This window comes from Mytilus galloprovincialis, chromosome 12, assembly GCF_965363235.1.
Source record: "Mytilus galloprovincialis chromosome 12, xbMytGall1.hap1.1, whole genome shotgun sequence".
Classification (NCBI taxonomy): domain Eukaryota; kingdom Metazoa; phylum Mollusca; class Bivalvia; order Mytilida; family Mytilidae; genus Mytilus; species Mytilus galloprovincialis.
Genome location: NC_134849.1, coordinates 63,167,492 through 63,194,248, shown reverse-complemented (window position 1 = coordinate 63,194,248; position 26,757 = coordinate 63,167,492). Strand labels below are relative to the sequence as shown.

Genomic DNA, 26,757 nt, shown 5'->3' with positions numbered 1-26,757 from the left:
CCTCGGAGTTCAGTATTTTTGTGATTTGACTATTTATTGCACTGTAGTTATTTAATGTACGATAATGCTTCTTTCGTATAACCTTTTATTATTGAAAATGCCTCTACCTAGAAAATACTATGAAATATATAGTCTCTATCTGTTGGTTTCCCCCTTTTCTGGGAAAATTTGGTTGATAATATAGGGATTCACTGAAGCATGACCGGAGCGGGCCCCCATCTTAGCCAGTCAGTGGGCCCACATTTATGAACATTTCAGGATTCGAAGACGAAAACAAACTGCCAATTGTAACTCAAGTTTACGGTTTGTGCTGTGGCACCACTGTCTCGTAATAGGAGAAGAACTAAACATTCACAAACATATTTAACCCCGGCACCTTCGTTGTGTGTCTTTCCGGAGTCAGGAGCCTACAGTTCAGTGTTGGTCGTTGGATCAAGTTCATTTGTATGATATATTTATATATTCGTTTTTTCGTAAATTGTCTTGTTGTAAATTAAGCCGTTTGTTATCTCGTTTAAATTTTTTTCACATTGTTCATGACTGGAGTTTTATAACAGACCTACATGTATAGATGTTTATCATAGTTGAATATCGTTCAGTTGGCTATATTTGCTAACATCCACTTCATGTCATCTTTTTTTTATGGAGAGTTGTCTCACTGGACACTGGCAATCATACTACAATGTGCATGCATCTCCTTAACATGTTTATTTTGGACAGATAAACGACTTAAAGACAAATAACAATACACATAATAAAACATCGAAAAAAATGTTGAATAACACGGACTCCCTCAACTTTTATAGCTGACTATGCGGTATGGGCTTTGCTCATTGTTGAAGGCCGTACGGTGACCTATAGTTGTTAATGTCTGTGTCATTTTGATCTTTTGTGGATAGTTGTCTCATTGGCAATCATACCACATCTTATTTTTTTATATATCCTTCAACATAAATACGTATAATAGAAAGAATACTGTAAATTCAGAAGTTATTGTGAGGCTCTAATAATGCGAATAACCCGACTAGTATCGCAACATTAAGAAATGGCAATTCTATATTGGATGCATATATAGTATTATATGCAGATTTGACTGTAATCGCAATAATTGATTTCGGATTTTTGTCGTCTCTTCAAAAAATCGTAGAAAGAAAAGTACGTAATAATTTCTGAATTAACATTATTCAATTATCCTATATTTAAGTTATTTTCACAAAGTTGTGATTGTCAACTTGCAAGATGCATGTGTCACAGATAATAATTTAACTACTAGTAAGTATATTAGTACTGAAAATGTCAGTAAAATACTTTGTTTAAAGGGTCAAAAAGTTTAAATTGAATTTGACTTTCTAATGATTTCGGTGATAACGAAATATGACGCTCTCTGTTAAATTGCCTCATGAAAACATAACTTTCATTATAATACTGTAAATATTTTATAGTTTTAATGAACAATTGCTTATTGTTCAAATCCCGCGTGAATTAGAGCACGTGATATAGTATTACAAAATGTCGTGATGAAATCACTCACAAGGGTACAATTTACACTAAGGAAAACATTAATGTGAATATGAAATATAAATATAGTTTATTTTTCCTCTGGTTAAATTGAGTGGACACAACACATTATATCTGATGCAAATGTGGGGTGGACGTTTATTGCTAAACAAATCAACTTGAAAAAAGGTAAGACAGTGAGTTTACTAGTACATTGTTATAGATGTATCATATGACGACGAAGCACTAACTGAATTTTCTGATATATTGAATGTATATTAACAAACTGCAGATGTTTGAAGCTGCTAAATGTTATAAATTTAACTTTCAAATTTAATTTTTATTTTTTGGAAATTATTTTCTATCCGTTCTTATATATATCTATAATACTAAAATTACGAGGTCCAATTTGTCAGCCGTCATCGGGTAAAAACGACAAATCAAAGAATTCAACTCTATATATAACTAATATAGGACAATGGTGTAGATTAAAAATTACACCACTCCAGACCCTTTTGTTTTCCACATAATTAATATTGCCAAAAATTAACAAGTTCCGGGTCTAATCCGATACCGATACCAATAGTATATTCACCTGTTAGCTATTACCTTATCTGTACGTTCCGCATTTGACAGGCGCACCACCAAACGGTGTATTTAGGATTTGCTATATACACGAGTCATAATCATACTCATAGGGCTGACACTACTAAATTCAATCATTGTCAAATTGTTCCCTATTGTAGCTTTATTCAGCAATCAGCAAGACTTTCTAAGATAACTAATATAGGACAATGCTGTTGATTAAAAAATACCCCATTCCTGGATAGCCTGGACCTTTTGTTTACCAAATAATTAATATTTCCAATAATTGATAAGTTCCGGGTCGACGGGTTCAAACAGAAAGATTTGAAAGCAGAGAAAACTGTGTATCTTATAATCGACATGACTTTATCAGATGACAATACCAATTACTAAAATAAGGCTTAGGCATAGTTATATACTTTAATTCAGTCACGGACCCGCGATATCACGGGTGTGTACTTGTATATATATATATATATATATATCCGTTCTTATATATATATATATATATATATATATATATATATATATATATATATATATATATATTAGACGAGTTGTATATATATATATATATATATATATATATATATATATATATATATATAAAAGAAGTCGGGAGTAATTGCCAATTGAAACCACTCTCCACAACAGACCAAATGACACATGCAGACATTAACAACTATAGGTCACCTTACGGCCTTCAACAATGAGCAAAGCCCAAACCGCATAGTCAGCTATATAAGGCTCTGAAACGACAAATGTAAAACAATGTAAACGAGAAAAACTAACGGCCTAATTTATGTACAAAAAAAGAACATTATATATATATGTTGATTTGATTTTTTTTTTATTTCATTCTACGGTAATTGCATGAACATGAAGGATATTTGTGAATATTGTCCCGAGCAGAGTTTTTCTATTTCACCAGATTGTAAATGCAGTTTATACATTTGAGAGTAATTAATAATAATACAATAACCCTTATTGTAACAGTATAATATAAGGCAGCAACCATTTGATTTTCGGGGGGGGGGGGGGGGGGCTATGGTTTTTTTTGGAAGAAAAAGTTTGTTTCCAGTTTTTGGAGAAAAAAATAATTTGTTTTTGATTCTGAGAAAAAAAAAATTGTTTGTTTCACCCTCAGCTGCCACTATATGGAATGCTAAAATTGAAAGAAAAAAATTGTTTTCGACTTGTCGCGAAAAAATAGATTGTTTTTCGCCGCAGGCGAAAAAAAAAGTTTGTACAGGGAAAAAAAACCATAGCCCCCTCCCCAGAAAATCAAATGGTTGCTGCCTAACTAAAAGAGATTTTAAAACATGATATTTAAACTGGTGATGTCGACAATTGTGATCTCTAATTGCACTAGTGCAATACCTTATATAAGACAGATAAAGTTTCTTGTTTTTTTCTATGGTCGGGTTGTTGTCTCTTTGGCACATTCCCCATTTCCATTCTCAATTTTATTAAGATTTATTTTACTAAAGTGTCACCATTCATTACAATATATATATATATATATACACAAAGTCATAAGAACCTAACAATTTAGTAAAAGGATGCCTCATTAAAACAAACATCAAATATAACAAGTAATCCTGTGTTAGGATGCTAACACAAAAGTCACCAAAACGGACCCCAAATCGTTTGTTCTGCGGTATCAATGATGCCAAATTACCTATGTGTAAAGTTTCATTAAATCAAATGGATTTTGATATTTTAACATTTTTGCCGTTTCCATGGTTACGGCGGCCATTTTGGAAATTTTGAGGTCAAAAGTAATGTCCACATATGGTAGGCAACATTTGTTTTAAGTTTCATCAATTTTGAAGCATTTTGAAATTTTTGGACATTTTTGCTGTTTCCATGGCAACGGCGGCCATTTTGAAAATTCCAAACTCAAAAGTTTAGTCTACATACATTAGGCAACATTTGCTATAAGTTTCAATAATTTTGAAGCATTTTGAAGTTTTTCATATTTTTGCTGTTTCCATGGTAACGGGGGCCATTTTGAATATTCCAAAGTCCAACCCCCACTGTAATGTGTTCCCTCCATAATTATATACAATCATGTACCATTTAATGTCTCTAGAACTAATTTGACATTGATGTTCTGGAATGTTCCATAAAAATTCACCCCCCTAAAATTATGCCAAGGAGACCCCCTACTGAAATAAAAGTAGTTCCAAGTTGAAGCTGACATGTGTCTCTAAATATTCATAAAAGAAAATATAATACCATCTACTCTATTTACAGCAGAAAATTGATGAAATGCAAACAAAAATTGACCCCACCCATCTTTGAGCCCCCCTAATTATGCCAAGATGACACCCTGGTATCATGGACATTGGGTTCTGCAACCCCCATGATGCAGACCTATACCCAGAATAAATATAAATTTTCCATCCTGTACTGCTTCCCAAAAAATGGTAGGACAGTTTAAGGGGTCAGAAAGAGAAGAATAAGAATAATAATAATAAGAAACGATACAAAAACAATAAGTCGCCAAAAACTCCGTTTTGGTGACTTAATAAAAGGACAGCTTTATACATGCATATAGTATTGTACGTTTCCTATTTTTAACTTCATGTTACGTTAGGTGAATATTACTTTGCTATACTGCATGATAAATAAACTCCTCACAGAAACGAGGGATCATATATCGACTGGCCTGAAAGAAGTAGACAGAATAAAGACGAGCTCTAGGGTAATAATACTTCTATTTGTAATTTTGTATTGACAAAAATACCACAGGTCCTTATTCTTAATAGTAGCCAATTATACCTAAATGTATTTCTGTTGATTCAAGGTCACTCGAAGACGGAAATTGCAAAGTTTTCAACTCGTGTCAAAAAGCGTTGAAAAATTCCTGCAAATACCGTATGTATCAATTTTGTATCTTTATCTCGAAATAATTCAGTGTACTGCTTGATTAAGTATTGTTTAACATGTTTAAGTACGTTTTCAGGAAATTGACACTTTGTTCAAAGGATCATTTAAGTGCTACTGGTGGTATTTCTGTATCACGTGATCTCTGCTATATAATTAACAGCAGCACATTGCTCACTTTAGATGCATTATGCTCGATTGAGTTCACAATGGATCACATAGAAATATAGTGTTAATTTGAAAGTTTTAATAACTCATTACGGTAAGTTTCTTTTTTTAATTGAAAATTAGAAAAACAAAAATATATGAATGTTAAATTTCATAAATGTATCAAACGAAATAGATCTATCGTAATTTCAAATCATTAATAAAAGCATTTTAAAGAAGATGTAGATTTATTATAGATGCAACTAATATTCTATGACTATGTTTTATTTGTTATCTAAGTTAATGCTTTGAGTTAAAAGCGAGGAAGTTTGATAAGCCAACAATATGGCTCCTCTTTCTAGCTAAAATTGCATATCTGTATTTATTCATTTACCATCATCATAATGAAAAAGAGAATAATAAATGAATAAATAGAGTTGAAAATGAAAAATCAGCGCTGTTTTTATGATGTCACATATAGCACAAATTATTATTTTCTTTGGAATACCATGGGACAGGTTTTCGTTGTCTTTGAAAAAAACATCGGAACAAGTTAATTTACTTTGGCTTTTAAGACCAGAAACGTCACATATTCCACGAATTTGTATTGTCTTTGAGATACAATATTGGGACACTTTAATTATTTTTGGTTTTTAAGACCTAAAACGTCACATATAGCACCAAATTTTATTGTCTTTTAAATACGATGGGACACGTTAATTTCCTTTGACTTTTAAGTCCGGAAATGTAGCATATAGCACATTTTATATTTACATGGACTTTCTTCGAAATACAATAGGACAGGTACATTAATCTACTTTTCGGCTTATAAACTCGTAAACACACAGCGTAAATACCAGCCAACGAATATCGATAATATAAAAAGAAGATGTGGTATGATTGCCAATTAGACAACAAGAAACCAAATGACACAGAAATTAACAACTATGGATCACCGTACGACCTTTAACAATTAGCAAGGCCTATACCGCATAGTCAGCTATAAAAGGCCACGAAATGAAAAATATAAACTAATTCCCACGAGAAAACTAACGGCCAAAGTTATGTACGAAAAATGAACGAAAAACAAGTGTGATAGATATAAACATTTATCAATTATTAGTAGGCCGTTAGTTTTCTCTATTGAATTGATTCATATATTTCATGTCGTGGCCTTTAAAAGCCGACTATACGGCATTGTGTTTTTCTCATTGTTGAATTCCGTACGATTGTTTATATTTGCGTATCATCGGAACTTGGGTTGACAGTTTTCTCATTGGCAATCGTACACATTTCTTTATTTTTATATGGATATCTGAATGAATTGATTTTTATATCTCAGGGTATTCTCAGACCTTTTTATTTTATTCTTTTTATCAATTTTTCTAAAGCGAAAGGACAATATCTCTGTCGTAACTTTCAGCTTGTTAGTATTCACAGAATATTTGTTCTCAGTGTGTCAATAAAATGTGTGTAATAATCAATTATTTTGGTATTCTAGACTTGTAATCTGATAATTACGCAGTAAATAGAATATAGTTCAAGGAGAAACTGACACTGATGTTTTGACTCTTTAATGAACCGTTCAATTAACTACTTCTGTTTAATTGCGATAAAAGCAAGCTTAGTTGTCATGTTTTTAGAGAAACATAATGCATCAAAAGTGTTTTAAACACTCGATCATTATTAAGTGAATCCACCTTTTATCTTTTTCCATTTCTTTTAAAATATTTTATGTTAAATTGTATTTCCAACTGCTATATATAAAAAAGAAGATGTGGTATGATCGCCAATGCGACAGCCGTCCACAACAGACCAAAATGACACAGACATTAACAACTACAGGTCACCTTTTGCTAACATGTTTGTTTATTCTACATTGGCTAGAGGTTTAAGGGAGAGTTGAGATCTCACACAGCATCTTAAAATCCGCAGAATGTTTGCGTCTGTCTCAAGTCAAGAGCTTCTGACCTTTGTTAGTCTTGTAATGTTTGCGTCTGTCTCAAGTCAAGAGCTTCTGACCTTTGTTAGTCTTGTAATGTTTGCGTCTGTCTCAAGTCAAGAGCTTCTGACCTTTGTTAGTCTTGTAATGTTATTAGTTTGTTTATTATAACGAGATGGAATTAAGTGTGACGTCCATTTTCACTGAACCACAGTACACGTTTGTGTTTTGGGGCCAGCTTGAGCCTGTCTCTGGGTGGAGATTGTTCTTGCTGTGTTGAAAACCCATTGGCAGTCTCATTAAAATCAAACAACTCAGCGCTGAGAGGTTTGATTTTAATCAGACTGAGCAATTGGTGGCTTTCGGTTGTTTTCTCCTGTTTGTTCTGGTTGTTGTCTCTCTGACAGACATTTATTACGCATTTTGTCAAAGAAATATTTTATATTATAATCACTGAGTAGGTATGGAACTGGATCGCAATCGTTTTGGTCTGTTTTAATGACATTGTGAAAAATGCAGAGTGTAATTGAGAATAACCACGTTCTATCAGGAATACGAAACTTTAAATTGAAAAAAGCTCTTTAATTTTATGTTGGTATCGAATGCAGCATAGATGCCAACACTAATTCCGTTTGACAAAACACAGATGTACAGAACAATACATGTAACTGAAGTTTCATTTTTTTTTGAAATTGTTAGGAATACATTTTGGGATTCTATTGTTACTTTATAATCAATACACATTCAAATGTACGTTTGCTTCTTTCGTTTTCACTTTTTATGTTAACACGCGTATTCTTAAAACGTTGAAATCGATATAAATGAAGTTTAAAATAATGCTGTTTATTAGTACAATGTATATGCACCACAGTTGTTTATATTCTATATGTCTCCCTATTTCTTAATAAATAATATAAAATAATTTATTATTTTAATTGGCCTTTTGAGAAATAAACTAATAAATTTGAAAATAATACAGAAACTGAGCTTTCAAATTCCTCAAAATTCACCTTAGGTGCATGGATTTGGATTTGATTTTTTAGAGTTCATTTTGGTGTATAGCTGTTCAACGATTTCGGTCCTAATAAATCATTGGCTTTAAAATATTCGGCTTTGAGTGTTCCCAATGTTCAATGTAGGAACATTCAGAAAAAATTCTTCAGCTGCAAGAAATTTATAACATGTTGTTTTCCTATTTTCATCTTTATACAAAAAATAGAATTTAAAAATGATTTGTGTGTTTTGACTTTTACTTTTTGTTTTAAATTATTTACAAAAAAAACCCCAAATTTGCCTCCATGAATATCGCCAAAAATTGTACAGTTTGATTAGACAGAACAGTAAATACACACACTTATTTATTGTGCATATCGTAGGAGAAATATATATCTCAAACTTTTCTTGTATGGATTATGGTAACAAAATACCACAAAGCTATTGAATCGAATACATATATTTTCAAACATAATCTGTGTGTTAATTGAAATTGATTGCTAAGTTATGGCCAATTTTACAAGCCGTTTCTACTTAAACTTGAAAAGAGATTTTATTAATTGTTTTGTTGTCTTATCGTTTGTTTTTCAAAAGGTTGCTAGAAAAATAATAGTTTTGTGAATATAAACAGTTATTTTCATTGAAATTAAAATAGTAATTTCATGGATTGTTTTGTTGACCTAACTTTTCTCAGCATTATACATGTAATAGAAAATTATAGTGTTTTAAAAAGGTAAATATATAGGTAAGCGTATTGTACAGATGCTATGACTCTTATTTGTTATTTGATTGCTGTATTTCTTCAAATATTTGTTAATATTGTTATGTTGACCTAATTTTTCTCAGTATGTTACTAGAAAATTATGTTGTTTTGAAAAGGTAAATATAAAGGTAAGCCTATGATGTTATAACTCTTATTTGTTATTTAATTAGTAAGTTTCTTTAAATGTATATAAATATAAAGTCTTTTTTTTTCCTTTTATGAATATGTCTATTGTTGGACATTACGACATTTCTTTGACAAAACTCAAAAAAAAATTACTAATTAAAAGTAATTTACAGAATACAAAACAAAACTAAACTTAAAAAAAGCAGAATTATAAAAGGTCCGTGTCATTGTCTTTGGGATAGACGCTATTGAAACAGGTTGTATATTCTCTTTAGATGGTTAGTACATTTGACACTAGTATATCAAAGAATGTATAACAACTATCAATTTCATCATCGTTTTGTCTTAAAATTTGAAAAAGTGTTAACAAATCAGGATTGACAAGTTTTTTAAATGGCTTTTAAAATTATGTGTAATAAAATAATAAAATGAAAAGCAATAGTCAATTTGTCAATCAATTGCACTACAGGGATAAAACAAGAGTTTTCCGAACATCTGACAAAAAGGAAATAACTAGGTCGGTGAACATCCTTCATATAGATACTTAAAGTCATATGGGACGATAGATTGGTGAAAAATAATGTTCATCTAATTCTTGAACCAATGCATACATTAATAATAAACTTAGTATTCTGTGCACGATTTTATTGGTCAGTGCTGTTGTGAAAATATGGCATCTAATTTATGGTCATGTTTTAAAGCCGAATTTAACGATTGTCACCCGTTTGTAAACAATCAACACAGAATCATGGATACTCAGGTAACAAGTACAATAAGATATAGAAGTCTTGATAACGGAACGATGTTTACGTTTAGTTTTCCATTCGCACATGCGTATTGCGATCACCGGGTTTTTACGAGAAAGTTCACGCTGCATACGAGAAACATGTCGGTGAATTGTTTGCTGGAAGCAAGCAATTAAATAATAGTTAACTTCTCTTAAATTTGGACAAATTATAGAATTATCTTGAAAAAAGTATGTGTACAGAAGTTTTATAATAAAAACAAGCATTTAGTTTGTGATGTCCATTACTGGCAGACAGATAACTATTTCAACTGGTGATTTTTACATTTTTTTCTGATACAGCAGATTTATAACTTTCTATTGTTTCACAAATTTCTTCTTGTTTTCATTCATTGTATTCTCTTTTCTTCATTTCTTGTATGAATTTACTTGAAACGTCATTTGATACTCGGGGAAACGTCTTTCGATCGGCTAGCTGCTCAGATGACGTCCTATTTACAAAATTTTTAATTGACAGGTTTGTACCGGAAGTCAAATTCGGGGGCTCGATATGGATTGTGGGGGCTAATATCAATATTGGCCTAGAGGGCAAATAACCAACCTAGACTTCCGGCTATTATTTGCCATGCAAAAACGTGCACATCAATACAAAATGTGTGATAATGTCTTTTAAGTCAAGTTTTCTAAAGCGAAAGGAAAACATTTCTGTCTTGTTCGTATTCATAGAGTGTTTGTTCTCAGCGTGTCAATATCATTTATGTACTAATCAATTAGTTTGGTATTCTAGACTTGTAATCTTAATAAATGCATTACAATTACGCAGTTATTAGAATATAGTCCAAGGAGAGCTAGACTGATATGTTGGCTCTTTAATGAACCGTTCAATTAACTACTTCTGTTTCATTGTGATAAAGGCACGGCTATAATTTAGTTGTCATGTTTTTAGAGAAACATAGTGCATCACCAGTCTAAAAGTGTTTAAAACACTCAATCATTATTAAGTGATTTCAATTTTTTATCCTTTTCCATTTCTTTTTATAATCACAAAAATGATACAATGGTTGCCTCTTTAATTTTCAATTTTTCAAGTCAAGACGTTGCACTTCAGTGTTTCTGTTGTTCTTTGTATTCCTTTTATAGTTGCGGTCACCTACTGTTGCCTTTATTTATTATTGAAATTGATATAAAACTAATGTAAATATCTAAGGTTTCAACTCCCTCAAGCAAATTTAGGCTTAGATTGGTTTTGCTACGATTTTTATGACCTTCTTATAGCTGGTTGACGTTTTGGTCCTTATTAATCATTGGCTTTCAAATATTCGGCTTTGAGTGTTCCATGATGTAGTTATAGCAAGAAAAGCTCTTCGGATGCATGAAATTTATGTCGTTTTGTTTTCATTTTTTTTTTGTTGTTGTTATAAACATATTTGTATTAATATAGCAATAAATTGTATGGTTTGATTAAATAGAACAGTAAAAACACAAAAAAATTTTTTATCGTGCATATCGCAGAAGATATAGATCTCAAACTGTTCTAGTATTGATTATGGTAACAAAATACCACAAAGCTATTGAATCAAATAAATATGTTTACAAACATAATCTTTGTGTTAATTGAAATTGATTGCTAAGTTATGGCCATTCTTAACAGACGTTTCTACTTAAAGTTGGAAAGAGATTTTATGGATTGTTTTGCCATCTTATCGTTTTTCAGAAGCTTACTAGAAAAAATATAGCGTGTGAAGATAAAGATAAATTTTCATTGAACTTTAAATTATCGTAATTTCATGGATTGTTTTGTTGACCTAACTTTTCTCATTATGTTACTAGAAAATTATATTCTTTTTAAAAGGTAAATGTAAAGGTTAGCCGATAAAACAGATGCTATAACTTTTATTTGTTACAAATGTAATTAATAAGACAAAGTGTGGTTTTTTAAAAATGTTTATTACTATTTATAAATAAAATTGAGAATGGAAATGGGGAATGTGTCAAAGTGACAACAACCCGACCATAAAGTGTATTTGTCCGTTTAATACATATGACTGTTTATTAGCGGATCCAGGGGAGAGGGGGGATCCTGGGGTTGGAACCCTCCTTTTGCCTTGGGTTGGGAACCCTTTTCCTATAAATGGCTGGATCCGCCACTGCTGTTGTCTTCAATACATTTCTTTGACAAACCTCGAATTTGTTTAAATAATTTGTCTGCTCTGTTTCAAAATAAAAATATTTTTTTAACGACTGTTATTAATTGTCAGATCACAAAACACTAAACTTTATAAAAGGTACGTGCCATTGCTTCAGAGAAACAATCTATTGAAATTGGCTGAATAAATAAAGGCAACAGTAGTATACTGCTGTTTAAAACTCATAAATCCATGGACAAAAAAAAAATCGGGGTAACAAACTAAAACTGAGGGAAACACATTAAATATTAGAGGAGAACAACGACACATCATTAAAATGTAACACACACAGAAACGGACTAAGCGTTAGACAAAATCCTATGAGAATAACAAATATAACATCAAAACCAAATACCTGAATTTGGGATAGATAAGTACCGTGACACGTCTTATAGTAATGTAAATTTACATTCAAAATTAAGAGAACATTCTCTTTCAATACAAACTATTTTAAATAACTTTTAATAAATAATAAAATGAGGAAAATAAAAGTTGTAAGTTAATTGTAATGGCACTACGTGGATAAAACTAAAGATACCCTTACATCTGACAAATAGTAAAGAAAAAAACTAAGCCAGCGAATATCCTTCTTAATTATAAAGTGTTTAGTATAAACTTTTACTGTTTCTGATAGACTTGCTACAATTCCCTTTCTTTTATTTTTTTCTTATTAATTGATATGATTACTGATAAGTGCCAGCCTACTGGTTGCTCTTGAAGAGCAAAATTAAAAATAAAAACATATTAAGGAAAGGACATGTAGCAAGTCTACATTTTGATAGCAATTGATAACTTTTACCTTTAATACATTTATTCTTATTTGAATTAAAGAGGTTTTTTTTCTTTTTTGTCGGTTGAGATACCGATATATTTATATGTAGTTTTTGTTAGTTTTTCTCAATAACCTTCTGTAACTACAAGTTCGAAGAGGAATATAAGAACAACTGGATAGCTGCTTGCTTCATCTTAGAATCCTCTACAGTGTTTGTTCTACCTCACTCTCTCCCACTCTCTCTCTTGATTACTTGACAAGATTTTTAAACCAACATTTGACCACTTCCAAATGCATTATTGAGTTTCGGGATTTATAGATTCGTTATAAGAAGCAATGCTGAATTAAGCAAATCCGTGAGGAGAATCAGCGTTTGTGATATCTTATTATGGAAGGTTATGAACTATACCCAAGCATGTTCTTAAAAGTTCCAATTGACGGCTGCATTTAGGTCTTTTGTCATAATGTATTGTTCTCAACTGACGTGTACTGTCGTTGTGAAATTGTTGATTTAAGATAAGATCATATAAAAAATAAAATGAAATAACGCAACAAGAAGGGGGCCGTCGTTGGCTCCAAAGCACCTTGCTTGTCGGAGTTAAAACTTTATTGTATGTTAGGTTTTTAATATCAACGTGGCGTGTTGGATGGCAACATTTGGAAATGATGAGACTGACCACCGTATTTCGTATCGTATGCAGATTACGGATTCGTTTTGGTCGTTTCCATACCAATCACTAAACTTGCAGAAAAATTGTTCTGCTAAAATATCATCTTCACATTGTCTGAATAACTTGAACAACTTAGGTGATACCGGAATAAAATGATATATAAAAATCTTTCATATTTGTATCTTATTCAATGATTTAGTTTTAACGATATCTTTACGATTGTTTTTGATGTTTTATCAGAATCATCAAATATTTCACGCAACATTTTAGATAACAATGACTCCTATTTATACTGTTCAAGTTGTATTAGTCACAGATTTTTAATTATACAAACTTCTTTTAAATAGTTCAAGTTAAACTTCATATGAAAGCTTATTCCCGATTTACTTGGTTACGTTTTGACGCTGTCACGTCATGACAAAACAAAATATAATGCTAAGCGTTGATGTTATTTAGCATATTAATTTATATTTATTTTTACAATGCAAAATGTTTGTTAGTCAGTTTTCTATTCAATAAGGACACAATGTAGATAGAAAATAAGAAATTCATTGATGTTTTTGTTAGCATTAAGATTACTGTTAATGCATCCACGTTAAACAACCCAGTATAATATCTATATAGATATAGGAAGATGTGGTATGAGTGCCAATGAGACAATTCTCTATCCAAATAACAATTTATAAAAGTAAACCATTATTGGTTTAGGTACGGCCTTCTACAAAGTATATTAATGTATCTTTTTCAATTCGGTACGACATTGTTGAATAGACCCGCCTTTTTAAGACTGATATAAAATGGAACATTAATCTAGTTTATATATCAATCATATTTACGTATTGAAAAACTGGTCATTATCGTGATAGTCTGGACAGACACAAGACAGTTGTAATGACTAAGGCCGCAATAATGATCGAACTGTAGCCCCGGTCATTAGAGTGTCACAGTCAATACAATTGGCAATGGGCAGTCCATGCATCACGATAATGGAAGTTCTTCAATAACTATTATGTTTATTTCATTGAGGAAACATTTGTTGAGAAAAACTCATAAATTTAAATCGTTCAAAACAAATTCGAGTTATTGTACAATTGCAACAGGGAAAAGTGAAGACCCGTCACAATCATAGTGATACTGTTGCTGAGTAGTTTGTTTCTATCATCATCGGAAAGAATGACAAAACGACCATTTGCTTTCCATTTCAGTCATGTTCCAAACCTCTGAAACGCATCATGTAAAAATCCTATCTGTTTTGTATACCTGTAGCAATTGATATCAAATATTTCTGCTGGGAAAGAGTCCTATAAACTGCTATGAAATAATGTAATATTTTAAATACATTTATATTTCATTTATAGTTAAGATAAAAATTGGCAAAGCAATGTTAGAAGAATGTGACATGTAAGCTGATTGTTTTTGAACTGTTTTTATTATGTAAAAGAAGGATTACACATTGTTATTCATATTTCTTATATCTTATCAATTTCTTATCATTCCGTTTCAACACTAAAAAATATTTACGATATCCGACTAAAATCTTCAAATATTTTTCACAGCATTTCAGATTACTCCGACTATCTTTATCCTGTTCAAGTTAATATTTGATAATAGAATTTCATGTTAGTACATATTAAAGTGGTTATGACTGATATATACACTTAAAACGCTTGTTATTGCAACTATGCTGACATGATCGATGAAAACAAACTATTTCAATTTTATTTAAATGATAAATGTCTGTTTTTCTGACTAACTGTATAACCAATTTAAACTAATTTCTTGCCTCGTTTGATACGCGTCGATATGTAAAATAATGCAGTTATTTTGATAAAAAAGGTTCCTATACATTGGTTTTTGGCTCAATTATCACATTTCAAATAATTACTTGGCTTTTGAATATGCTCTAACATTACCAAAGCTGTATTATTTATCGTTTAAGGAACAAGTTCTTGAGGCATTTGTCATGGTGCTTATACAATTTAATAATTGAGTAGGGTCTAATGTTTTTGAAATGAATTCCAAGAAATGATGCATACATGTATCAAATAAGGATCTTCAATGTTGATTGAAGAATTATAGTTTGAATTCCGTTTGACAAATGTGCTTTGAAAACAGATATACCAGCAATACCGTCGAAAACAAGATAAGCAAAGCTAGAAATAAATAAGTCAATGTTGATATGATTGCGATTTGAATCCGATATGTTAAAAGTCGGAGGTTAAACAAAATATCAAATAACGTTGAAATATAATAACAACTATTTTGAGAGTTGAGAAAGTTCAAATATGATTTTACCGATTTATGAGGATGTAAAAATTAAATTTCTAACACGCAAATACACTACTTGTTCTTATTGTTAATAGTTTGATTTCTAAGTATACATTCTACAAGATACAATATCTATCAACTAGAGTCAGTTAATTTTTAACCTTCTTAAACTTAAACCTGAATTCATTGTTATACTTGAACATTATATGATTGGAAGGTGATGGTTTCGTTTTTCAGTTTGGTTTATAAATATAAGTTGCATATGTCATATTTTTAAAAGTATATGACTGTGAGTTAAATCAAAAGCGGTAATTGTTATTCGAAATGAAATTTCTTGCTTCGATACAATTTTAAATTGACATTTGACAATTATAAAACATAATTACTTTCTACATGCATACATGTATCAAATAAGGATCTTCAATGTTGATTGAAGAATTATAGTTTGAATTCCGTTTGACAAATGTGCTTTGAAAACAGATATACCAGCAATACCGTCGAAAACAAGATAAGCAAAGCTAGAAATAAATAAGTCAATGTTGATATGATTGCGATTTGAATCCGATATGTTAAAAGTCGGAGGTTAAACAAAATATCAAATAACGTTGAAATATAATAACAACTATTTTGAGAGTTGAGAAAGTTCAAATATGATTTTACCGATTTATGAGGATGTAAAAATTAAATTTCTAACACGCAAATACACTACTTGTTCTTATTGTTAATAGTTTGATTTCTAAGTATACATTCTACAAGATACAATATCTATCAACTAGAGTCAGTTAATTTTTAACCTTCTTAAACTTAAACCTGAATTCATTGTTATACTTGAACATTATATGATTGGAAGGTGATGGTTTCGTTTTTCAGTTTGGTTTATAAATATAAGTTGCATATGTCATATTTTTAAAAGTATATGACTGTGAGTTAAATCAAAAGCGGTAATTGTTATTCGAAATGAAATTTCTTGCTTCGATACAATTTTAAATTGACATTTGACAATTATAAAACATAATTACTTTCTAAATCTATAGCAACAGACATGTAGAAATCCAGTACACTTGATGTACTTGGAAAACATAATTCATCTTTGTCGGATAAAATAATTATGTAGTTTAATGTAACTGTTGTTGCTGTATTATGTATGTTAATTGTCGAAAGAAAATGATTTCTTTTTATTATCATTATTATTTTTTTAATTATCACACGTTATATCAGAGATGACAAATTTAATTTCCTTTATTTCACCGTTTGCGTTAATAATTCAATAGACCTGAACATAGCAATCAAATTGTCAACTGACTATTGTTGATTATCAGGTCAATTACAGAACAATTGTTGTCAAAATTAAAAGAGGCGTTTATTACTTTTTTCTTCAACTTATTGGTTTTATGTCGATCCACCGAATGTATTAAAATCATATAAACACAGAAAAATAATAAGCAATTAATAATCATGCTGATATATTCGATTTGTGAAAGGAATCTTCTCAAATATGTAGGATCGAGTATAATTTAGATCGCAAAATTTTGTCATATGACCATTGTGTGCAATTAAATGATGAAATGAGAAGAATTTTTATAAATTTTTAGAGATTTAACGTTATTGATGAGGAACGTTATTTTTATTTTAACCTTTACTGCATAGAGAATGGATTCATGTCAATGTCTTATTTATCAGTTTGAGAGAATCCTGGGGCAATAGAAATTTAGAAAATGCCTGTGCAAATAAAGGAACATGACAGTTGTTATCCATTCGTTTATTGTCCCTTTTAAAATTGTTATACGATGATGACTGATGTACCCATATTTTGACTATTTTATTTATTGTGTCGATTTAGTTTACGCATCTATGTAAATATAACGGAATTTGACGAGACAGTCATCAAAGTGAGAGGGTTAGCGCTATAAAACCAGGTTTAATCCACCATTTTCCACATTTGGAAATGCCTGTACCAAGTCAGGAATATGACAGTTCTTGTCCATTCGTTTTTGATGCGTTGTTTTATTTGATTTTGTCATGTAATTATGGACTTTCCGAATTGATTTTCCTCTAAGTTTTCAGTATTTTTGTGATCTTACTTTTTATGTGATTCAGCTTTTGATTTGGACATTTGAATATAAACTTTCCGTTTTGAATTTTCCTTGGAGTCTGGTATTTTTGTGATTTAATTTTTAAAATGTAAAACGATAATGTTCCAACAATTTGAAATGGTTCATTTATAATGAATTGATAAAAAATCTGTTATCTTTGCACCTCATCTCCTTGTCTTCATTTCATTTTATAAGTATGCAATTAGTGATGATATCTTATCAGACTGATCAAATATTTTCGAAGGGTTGCAATTAATAGTGTCTTTTCATGCATAAAAAAATATAAATGACTCTTGACTTTATTTAGTTTTGGTACTGTCATGACATAATCAAACAATGCTGTACATGTAATTCTAGGTTTTTAGTAATATGAGCAACACGAAGGGTAACGAATGTGGAAAGCAGGATCTCCCTACTATACTGAAACACTAGAGAAATCCCACAGTTTATTAAACAGTTAACATTTGGCAATGTTGTGTTCGTGATTAAAAACAAAAAGCATCATTGACAATGAGTATTACACAATCAAATGTATTTTTACTATTACTATGTATAATTTGTAGGTACATGTAGGCAGATAACTTAAAATGGAAAATTTTACACAGACATTGTTTTACAATTCAGTTGACTGCACTTCCGTTATGTCTTCGGCGTCCAAACATAATGATGCAAGTCAGTATTTCTGTGACCCAGTACACGATGGATTGTTGTGCTGGCCTGCAACGCCCCCTGGAAGAAAAATAGCACAACCGTGTCCTCCATTACAAGGATTTAATGACAACATGTTTGTATTCCGGAAATGTAGTCTGGGTGGATTATGGGAAAATTTTAACAACAGTTTAGTGGTTGAAAAAACGAATTACGAGTCATGCATCCTGACTGACAAGCCGACATTACAGGAATATGGTAAAGATTATATAAACGATCTACAGAATGTGATTCGAAAATCCAGTATACTTGGAATAAGTTTTATTCTTCTTTCTTTAATAGTGTTGTGCTTATCTTTTTGGCTGTATAAATGTAAGCTTCCAAAATATATCAATAATATCCTAAGGGTAAAAATTCACAAACATTTATTCGCAGCCGTAATGTTGGAATTAATTATCAAACTTATTTTCCAAATATCAATATTTTTGACAATCAGTCGTTCGTTTTTAGCCACAGTACAGAAACCTGTTGTATGTGAGATCTTAACAGCTTTTCACCAGTATGCGGACATATCAATTCTTATGTGGATTGTTATAGATTCCCACTTTATTTACATGACGGCAAAGTCAGGATTTCTGTGTATATCCGGATACAAAGCTTACGTCATCGCAGGTTGGGGTTTGCCTGTTTTACCAACCGTATTATGGACAATTACATTAATATTGAATCACAAGGTCACATGTTGGAATGGTCACATGCATCTGGCCTCGATTTGGATTGTACACGTTCCAAAGATCCTTTGTTTTGTGTCTATCATAGTATTAATCAGTTTGTCGTCATGGCGGCATTATCAAAGAGTTTCTCAACGTTTATTGCAAGAATCGAAAATCATAAATAATTTAACAACAACTGGAATATTACTTTCCTTGATGCTACTGAGTTTCTTGGTTGTGATCATACCTACATATCTTAGGCTGAATACTTTGGAATCAAAGACCATAGTTCAATACCTTGCGACGACATTTACCTCATCAAAGGGTATATTTGTTGCTATTTTGTGTAACTATTCGAATATAAAAGACTTTGTAAAATCAGAAACAGCCAATAATGATATCGAAATTTAATTAAGATTGTTTGCTAAAAACATTTGTGTAAATATAGCTACAGTATTGAATTTGTTTCAAAGTGCAAGATATGCGATTTAAAAAAAAATGTCGTATGTCTGACAAAGAGTCAAATGCGTATGGATTACACACTTTTAATCCTAGTACCAAAAAACTAGTTTATGTTAATAAACAACATAATTAAAACCAAGAACAGTATAAATCTACTTGCATATATTGTAGAACAATAACGCTGTCGCCGGATGGGAAACTCACCTTTATAGGCAAACCAACTGTGAAATAGTTTGTGTTATTGATTTAAATGTTGCAACAGTGGTTGATTACATGTCAACGATAGAGAACTCAAAAATAGTATACAGAAATGTATTGATAAACACGAGTGTCTCAGGATATAATTTGATTGAAAATAAAAATAATAATACGAATACGTTTAAGAATGTTATTTTAATATTTTATTTACTTTAATTTGCAGTTGAAGAAATAACATAATGAATTGAGAAGTTGTGAATGTGACTTCCATAATGTGTGAATTATAAAGTCGGTAAAGAAAGAGGTTGAAGGCCACATACTTCAAAGTATGAATTTGGCTTAGGAGTTTTAAAAAGTTAAGCCTACATCACCACCAACTGTTTAAATGCTAAGCTGGGACAGATGCAATTGCCCTGTATTATATCATAAAATGATAAGATACTGCATCGAATGATACTCTCCACCAGATACCATAAAAGCAGTGACGGACCAGATGTTCGTTGTTATTTCACGATTTACATGTTGTAACGACTATTATATAAATTATTTGTGCGTTCCTGCGATTGTTTGCGCTGTATATCTGTCACGTTGGGATGACCTTTTATTATCCCATGGTGGGCTGGCAATGGTTTTATTGCTGTCTCACCTCCCATTTAGGGACGACATCAAAAGATCGATGTACGATTAAAAACTTAAATCAAATAGTTTGGGGGTGTGGGGGTCAACATTGCTGCAAGTTTTGTTAATTTAAAATCGATTTTACATATATCCCTATTGGTCAATCAATTTTTCCCAAATTAAGTCAAGAAGGGGGGTGTGGGGGTCAGTGAAAAAACTATGTGAATTAAGTTTTTTTTATCCTTCATTGAACTTTTGATGTCGTCCCTTACATGGCTATGTTAAAAAAACAATAAAAAAACATATTTTGACAGAATTACAGTACAAAAAAAATCACGAACAACACTCATAAATGATATAACAGTACATAACAACATGTAAAGTAAATTCCCAAAAATACTAATGTCCGAGGAAAACTCATAACGGACAGTCAAATGACCGAAATTAAGATCCCAAACACATCAAACGAATGGACAATGGACTTGGCACAGACATTTTTTCATGTATAAAATGGTAGATAAAACCTGGTTTTATAGCTAGCTGAACTTCTCACTTACATTGCAGTCGTATAAAATTCCATTATATTTGACAAAGATTTGTGAACCAAAAAACAGACAAAATAGGTAAAAATATCAAAATTAGTGGTACAGCAGTCACCGTTGTGTTATACGTGTAATCTTTATCAATATAAAACAAATAGCTATATAAACAAAGATTTACCATGCCACAATAACACAATGACGGAATGTATATTTACAGATCCACATCATATGTAAGAACATTACACAAAAAAAGTATACAGACGTAGCACATTAACAAAACGAAAGACAGGAATACAGAATTGTTCATAGAACAATAAAACAATGACGGGATGTATAAGTACAGAGCCACGTCATATGTAACATGAAAGCATAAAAAAGGCATACAGAAAAACCATATAAGCAAAAGTGAAAGACAAGTATACAAAACTTATCATAGAACAATAACACAATGACGGGATGTATAGGTACGGAGCCATGTCAAAAGATTTACATAGCTACGTCAAATGAACCACAGAATAAACAACTCATTAGGTAGACACGTTTTTTTGCGTACTGTTTTTCTTAATCTCAAATTTTTCTGATAGGCAGAGTTGAACTTAGATAGATTCGGACTTTTGTTTTTAGATTCGTTTGTCCTATATCACCTCAAATGTGTTCGCTATCATTTTTGGCTGTCACATATTCGGCAGTGAGCGTTCCTGGAGGAGATAAATATTGGTTTCAACATATATCACTTCACGTTTTGATATATAAAGGCAACAGTAGTAAACCGCTGTTCGAAAGTCATTAATCAATTGAGAAAAATACAAAACCGAGTTACAAACTAAAACTGAGGGAAACACATCAAATATAAGACATGTAAGAGGAGAAAAATGAAATAACAGAAACACTAAAGGGCAACATAAACCCAAACGACAATGCAACACACACTGAAACGAACTATACAATAACAATAGCCATTTTTCTGACATGGTACAGGACATTTTAAGAAAAAATAGTCGGTTGAACCTGGTTCTTATGGCTAACCGAACCTCCCGCTTTTATGGCAGTGTTAAATATAACGCTAAAATGACAACATTACATGACAGGACTACAATACAAATAAATGGAAGAACACACAGGACAGGGAAACACATAAATAAACAATATGTTTATAGTTATGTTATAGTCATGTTAATAGTTATGAGGTACCAGGCTTATAATTTGATACGCCAGACGCGTGTTTCGTCTACACCAGACTCATCAGTGACGCTCAGTTCAAAATAGTAAATATATATTTTCTTGTTTTGTTTTTGTTTTTTCTTTATAGCAGGGCTATAATTCTTTTATTTCATATTTAATTTAAAGTAAGGCAAGAACTTTATTTTACTAGAAATTGGCGAGGCAAAGAGTTTTTAAAATAATTAGTTGATTTCGTTATGACATTAATTATTGTATGATATGATACTAATTATGCTCATTATGCCAATGGAGGTTTTTAAACAGTTTTTTTTTCCAGAAAAACAATAATAACCAAATGTTTATTTTCATCGATTTCAATTTTGAAGGTAGACCTATTTTGGCTTAAAAAATTCAAGATTTTTTTCAAGTTGGACACAATAGGCGTTTAACTATTTGTTTTTTATCAATGTTGGTCTACTCAGATACGTATTATCGATTTATTTACAAAGTTACAAGACAATAACTTGATAATAAAATTTTCAAGTATTTTTTTCAAATCCAACGTCCGCCATTTTAAAAATGGCCGCCATTCCCACCAATTTCAAGTTCCAGATTGGATCCATAGCCGAAAATGTTGTCCATCACCTATACTACTACTATGCAAAATTTCATGCTTTTACCACAATATGAGCAATTTTGCTTAAAATCTGCTCAAATCGACTGGACTATAGATTTAAACATTTGAATTAATCAAAAACATACTATAAAATTTAACCACTAACGGGAGAAATTATGATTGATTTTCATATGATGAAGACAAAATTTCTCTATCATTTTAATCTATGTGCGGAGCTGGCATGCCAGTAACTGTTGGTAGTCCTTTATTTATGTACGTATCATTGTTATTATGCTTATTTTCTTTCGTTACCTATTCTGACATCGGAATCCGTCTTCTTTTCAACTTATTTTACTGTCCGTTTGGCTGTGTTTCACTTTATTCTACTTGTGGTATAGGAAGAGGGTTGAGATCTCACAAAACATATTTAACCCCGTTGTATGTTTGCACCTTTCCAAAGTCAGGAAGGAGCCTCTGGGCTTTGTCACTCTGGTATGTTTTTTTTCAACTCTAGTTCATTTATATGTTATAAAGCTAAGTATGACGTCCATTTTCACTGAACCAGTTCACATTGTTATTTAGGGAATTTTTAACTGCGTTGAAGACCAACTGTTGGCATTCGGTTGTTATCTTCTTTGTCGTTGGGTTGGTGTTACTTTGACATATTCCCCATTTTATATATCGACCATTATTAACTAAGTTATGTATAACATTTTTATAAGACACCTACAAACAATTCTAAAAAAAGAATAATAATAATAATTTCACAAAGAATTTATGGGAAACTATTTTTTTTAAAATTTGTGATCATTGAAAAAAAGAAACCAACTCCAAACCGGAAGATTTCCAATCTAGCTTTCATTTCTTTGCCTACACGAACAATACCGCACTGACATTCAAATCTTACGTAAGATTTACACTTCACACAGCCTTTTTGACTAATACTTGATCACGAAACTAAAACTTGTCATTAAAATAAAAACAAATCTATATCTGTTGATATGCTAATTAATCCTGTTACCTATCACATTATCATATAATTTCTTTGTTCTGATTGATAAAACAGTGCATTGGAAATTTTATTTAAAATTAATATATAGATATATTTTATCAGAAATAAGTGTTCCTTTTGTCAAATTTAAACAAAAGGATCACGAAGGACGGTAACACACAATGCAGTTTAAAATTAAGCGTTTGAATATTTTCCTGTTTAGAAAATTATATAAGACATTTTCTATGTTCTGAATAAACACGTACATAAGGATAAGGATTATTCTTTTGTGTAATGTTACATACAATGCAGTTTAAAATTAAGAGTTTGAATCTTTTCCTGTTTAGAAAATAATATAAGACAATTTCCATGATCTGAATAAACGTATATAGTGTGAATAATCGGATTAGGATTATTCTTTCGTCCAATTCTAGCAATCAATCTTGTTAAAGAAGTTCATCCCTTTACGTCGTATTCAACGACATTAAATTAATTAAATTCATTTTCATAAAAAAAAACATACAACCGTTAGGTGAGTGTATTGCGTTGCCATGTGAATTCAATAAATGCTTTACGAAGGTTTACATACATGCTAGTTTAGTTAAGTTTTAGTTTAAACATATTTATTCATAGTGGAGTGGGAAATAGGTTATTGCAACTTATTTTAATCAGTTTCTACTTTGAGGGTGCGAGTCCTGCCTTGTAGCTGCCTTAGCCTGCTCTTTTCGAAATCTACAGGGGTGTGGTTTACGACTCTCTCTTAACACAGGTTAGCAATTTATCGTATCCTTCCGACGGAATATCATCGTTGATCAAGACCATACATGTACATGATATCAAGGGAGAGCCGAACGTTCAATCGGGAGCGGGGATCAAACCAAGAACCTATGTGTTAGTAGTCCGATGCGCTAACCATTACACCACTGCTCTACAGAAATGCTGAAGCTTGGTGCTACGATAGCAGCTGTTTTAATTGCATCTGTACTTCTGACATTCCATGTTTGTTCTATATACGTGTCTGTTACTTCAAAAGAATTAAGAAAAAACAGATTCTTGGTATTGGCTTTATATCTAAGTCTGAGCGATATTGCTGTAGGTCTGATTTATATCTACCATGGAATTCTTAATTTCGTACACTTGAAAAACATGGAAAACTCGGAATACTTTTATCAGTGTATGATGTTAAAACATGTGGTGTGTGGAACTATTATTGCATCTCTTCTGCAGAACTTATTGATATGTTTAGAACGACTGAATGCTACATTTAGAACTAAAAGACGTGTTCTGGAGATTATAACCAATAACGTGTCTGTTCTTGTGTGTTTTTTCTTCAGCCTTTGTTTTGGTATTCTGAGATTTGGAATAGAAACTTTAAAAGGACCTGTACCTTGTGAAGCCGTGCAGACACTAACTCCATTGTTTGTATTTTCACACGACCTTCCGGCAGTTACTATTGTGATTTCAATTATTAGCATATATGGGGTCATTGTTTGCAGAATGGTAAAACAACAGAAGCTGGTAGGAGTCCAAACACGTGGACTGCCAGCCGATCAGAGTCAAAAGAGAAAAAATAATGAACTTAGAATGCGCCGAAATGTATTGACTCTTGGAGTCATCATCTGTGTAACAGTTGTAGGAGTTCTTCCCAGGAGTATGCTGGGTTTTTATTCCTTCAGCAAGGGTTTATCTGAAAAGGTAGCCGATTTAGGTATGATAACAAATACCGTATTTCTGCTGTTGAATCCTCTTTTAGATCCCGTGATATACGTATTAAGAATAAAGAAATACAGAGAATTTCTACGTTGTAAATGTTTCAAAAGATCTAATAATTCATCTGTGAATTCGACATCTACAGAATGATGTATGATAGTTATAGTACGGTTATTTCTACATAAGAAAATGCCTGTAAAAAAAGTCGGGAATATGACAGTTGTTATTAATTCGTTTAATGTGTTTGAGATTTTGATTTTGCTATTTGATTAGGGACTTTCCATTTTGAATTTTCCTCGGAGTTCAGTATTTTTGTGATTTCACTCTTTATAAAGCTTTATTGTAAGTTAATTTAGTGTTTGCATATGTTAAGTGTTGCTTCATAATATATATATCCTTTATACAGAAATGTCGAGTTTAAGCGGGATATTTGTTTTTATCATTTTAAAGATCGTGCTAAAACATCTAAATGATAAAAATGAAAGACAGCCACTGAATTACAGACTTCTGATTTTGGATATGCAGACCAAGAATATGGCATGGTTACATATTTTTGTGGTGCCCATAGGGACAGTGAGGTAACAACACAAAATAATAACAAATCAAACTATCAGTTTGGAATGGCTTACTCATTCACTAGATAAGCCAGAAACATTAAACAGGTAACAAAATGTCTTGATCCGTTTTAGCTTTAGATAATATACATGTTTCATCATATCCTTACAAGATACAAAAATGTCCCCTGAAAGACACATATTCATCATTAACAGAATGACTGATACAAAACATTGTGAACTAGGCAAACTATTACAGCAATATGGGATAAATGTATGTTGTGTCTATACAAATATTTTATCAACGTCAAAATTAAATCCGACTTCATTGGTTGCGAAATCCGTATACTCGCCTGTTGAACGATCTTCCGGTGGTAAATGTGTACCAGTAATTGTACCTTAATATTCTTTTTATACTTTTAAAATATCTCATATAACGTCTTGTGTGCTAATATATCAAATAAATGTTTAAGACATTTGCTTTCCCCCGATATTTTGAAATGGTTGTATCTATGTTATAATGACTTTAATACATTTTAATCGTGTTTTTCTTAAGGAAGCTGGCTTGTCATGTTTTGATATTTTGTCAGATTTTCGGAATCCTCTGGTGTTATCCATTTGAATGCCTTGCAAAAATTTGCCCGTTGACACCCATTTTTCTTTTTTTTTGTAAATCTTTTACATGTATAATAATAAGCCATCTGTAAAAGTCTTATAAGATTTTAATTACTTTTTAACAGTTTTTGAGAACTTCACCTTGTCGATACTAAAGCTATGAAAAGTCAAGAGAGAATATTTTCCCGCCAAAATTTCAATGGCTAATATCTCGAAAACAAGCATGGTGACCTTTTTTTTTTTTTTTTT

At 31.4% G+C, this 26,757-nt stretch overlaps 1 protein-coding gene across 3 annotated transcripts; it reads left to right on the top strand.

Moving 5' to 3' along the window:
• The first annotated feature begins 1,550 nt into the window (after nt 1–1,550).
• On the top strand, nt 1,551–19,877 carry LOC143054514 (PDF receptor-like). Of its 3 annotated transcripts, none has more exons than XM_076227542.1 (2): nt 1,551–1,686; nt 18,244–19,877. In XM_076227542.1, exon 2 carries the CDS (start codon nt 18,268–18,270, stop codon nt 19,450–19,452), a length of 1,185 nt encoding a protein of 394 aa, XP_076083657.1. In that variant the 5' UTR covers nt 1,551–1,686; nt 18,244–18,267; the 3' UTR covers nt 19,453–19,877. The 3 variants fall into 3 exon arrangements, with proteins under 3 accessions (XP_076083657.1, XP_076083659.1, XP_076083658.1); XM_076227544.1 differs by lacking the exon at nt 1,551–1,686 and adding an exon at nt 4,909–4,965; XM_076227543.1 differs by lacking the exon at nt 1,551–1,686 and adding an exon at nt 5,104–5,236.
• Nucleotides 19,878–26,757: the final 6,880 nt, after the last annotated feature.

What these genes read in the sequence shown, in the direction of transcription:
- LOC143054514 (XM_076227542.1), top strand. Translation starts at nt 18,268, where the DNA reads ATGGAAAATTTTACACAGACATTGTTTTACAATTCAGTTGACTGCACT.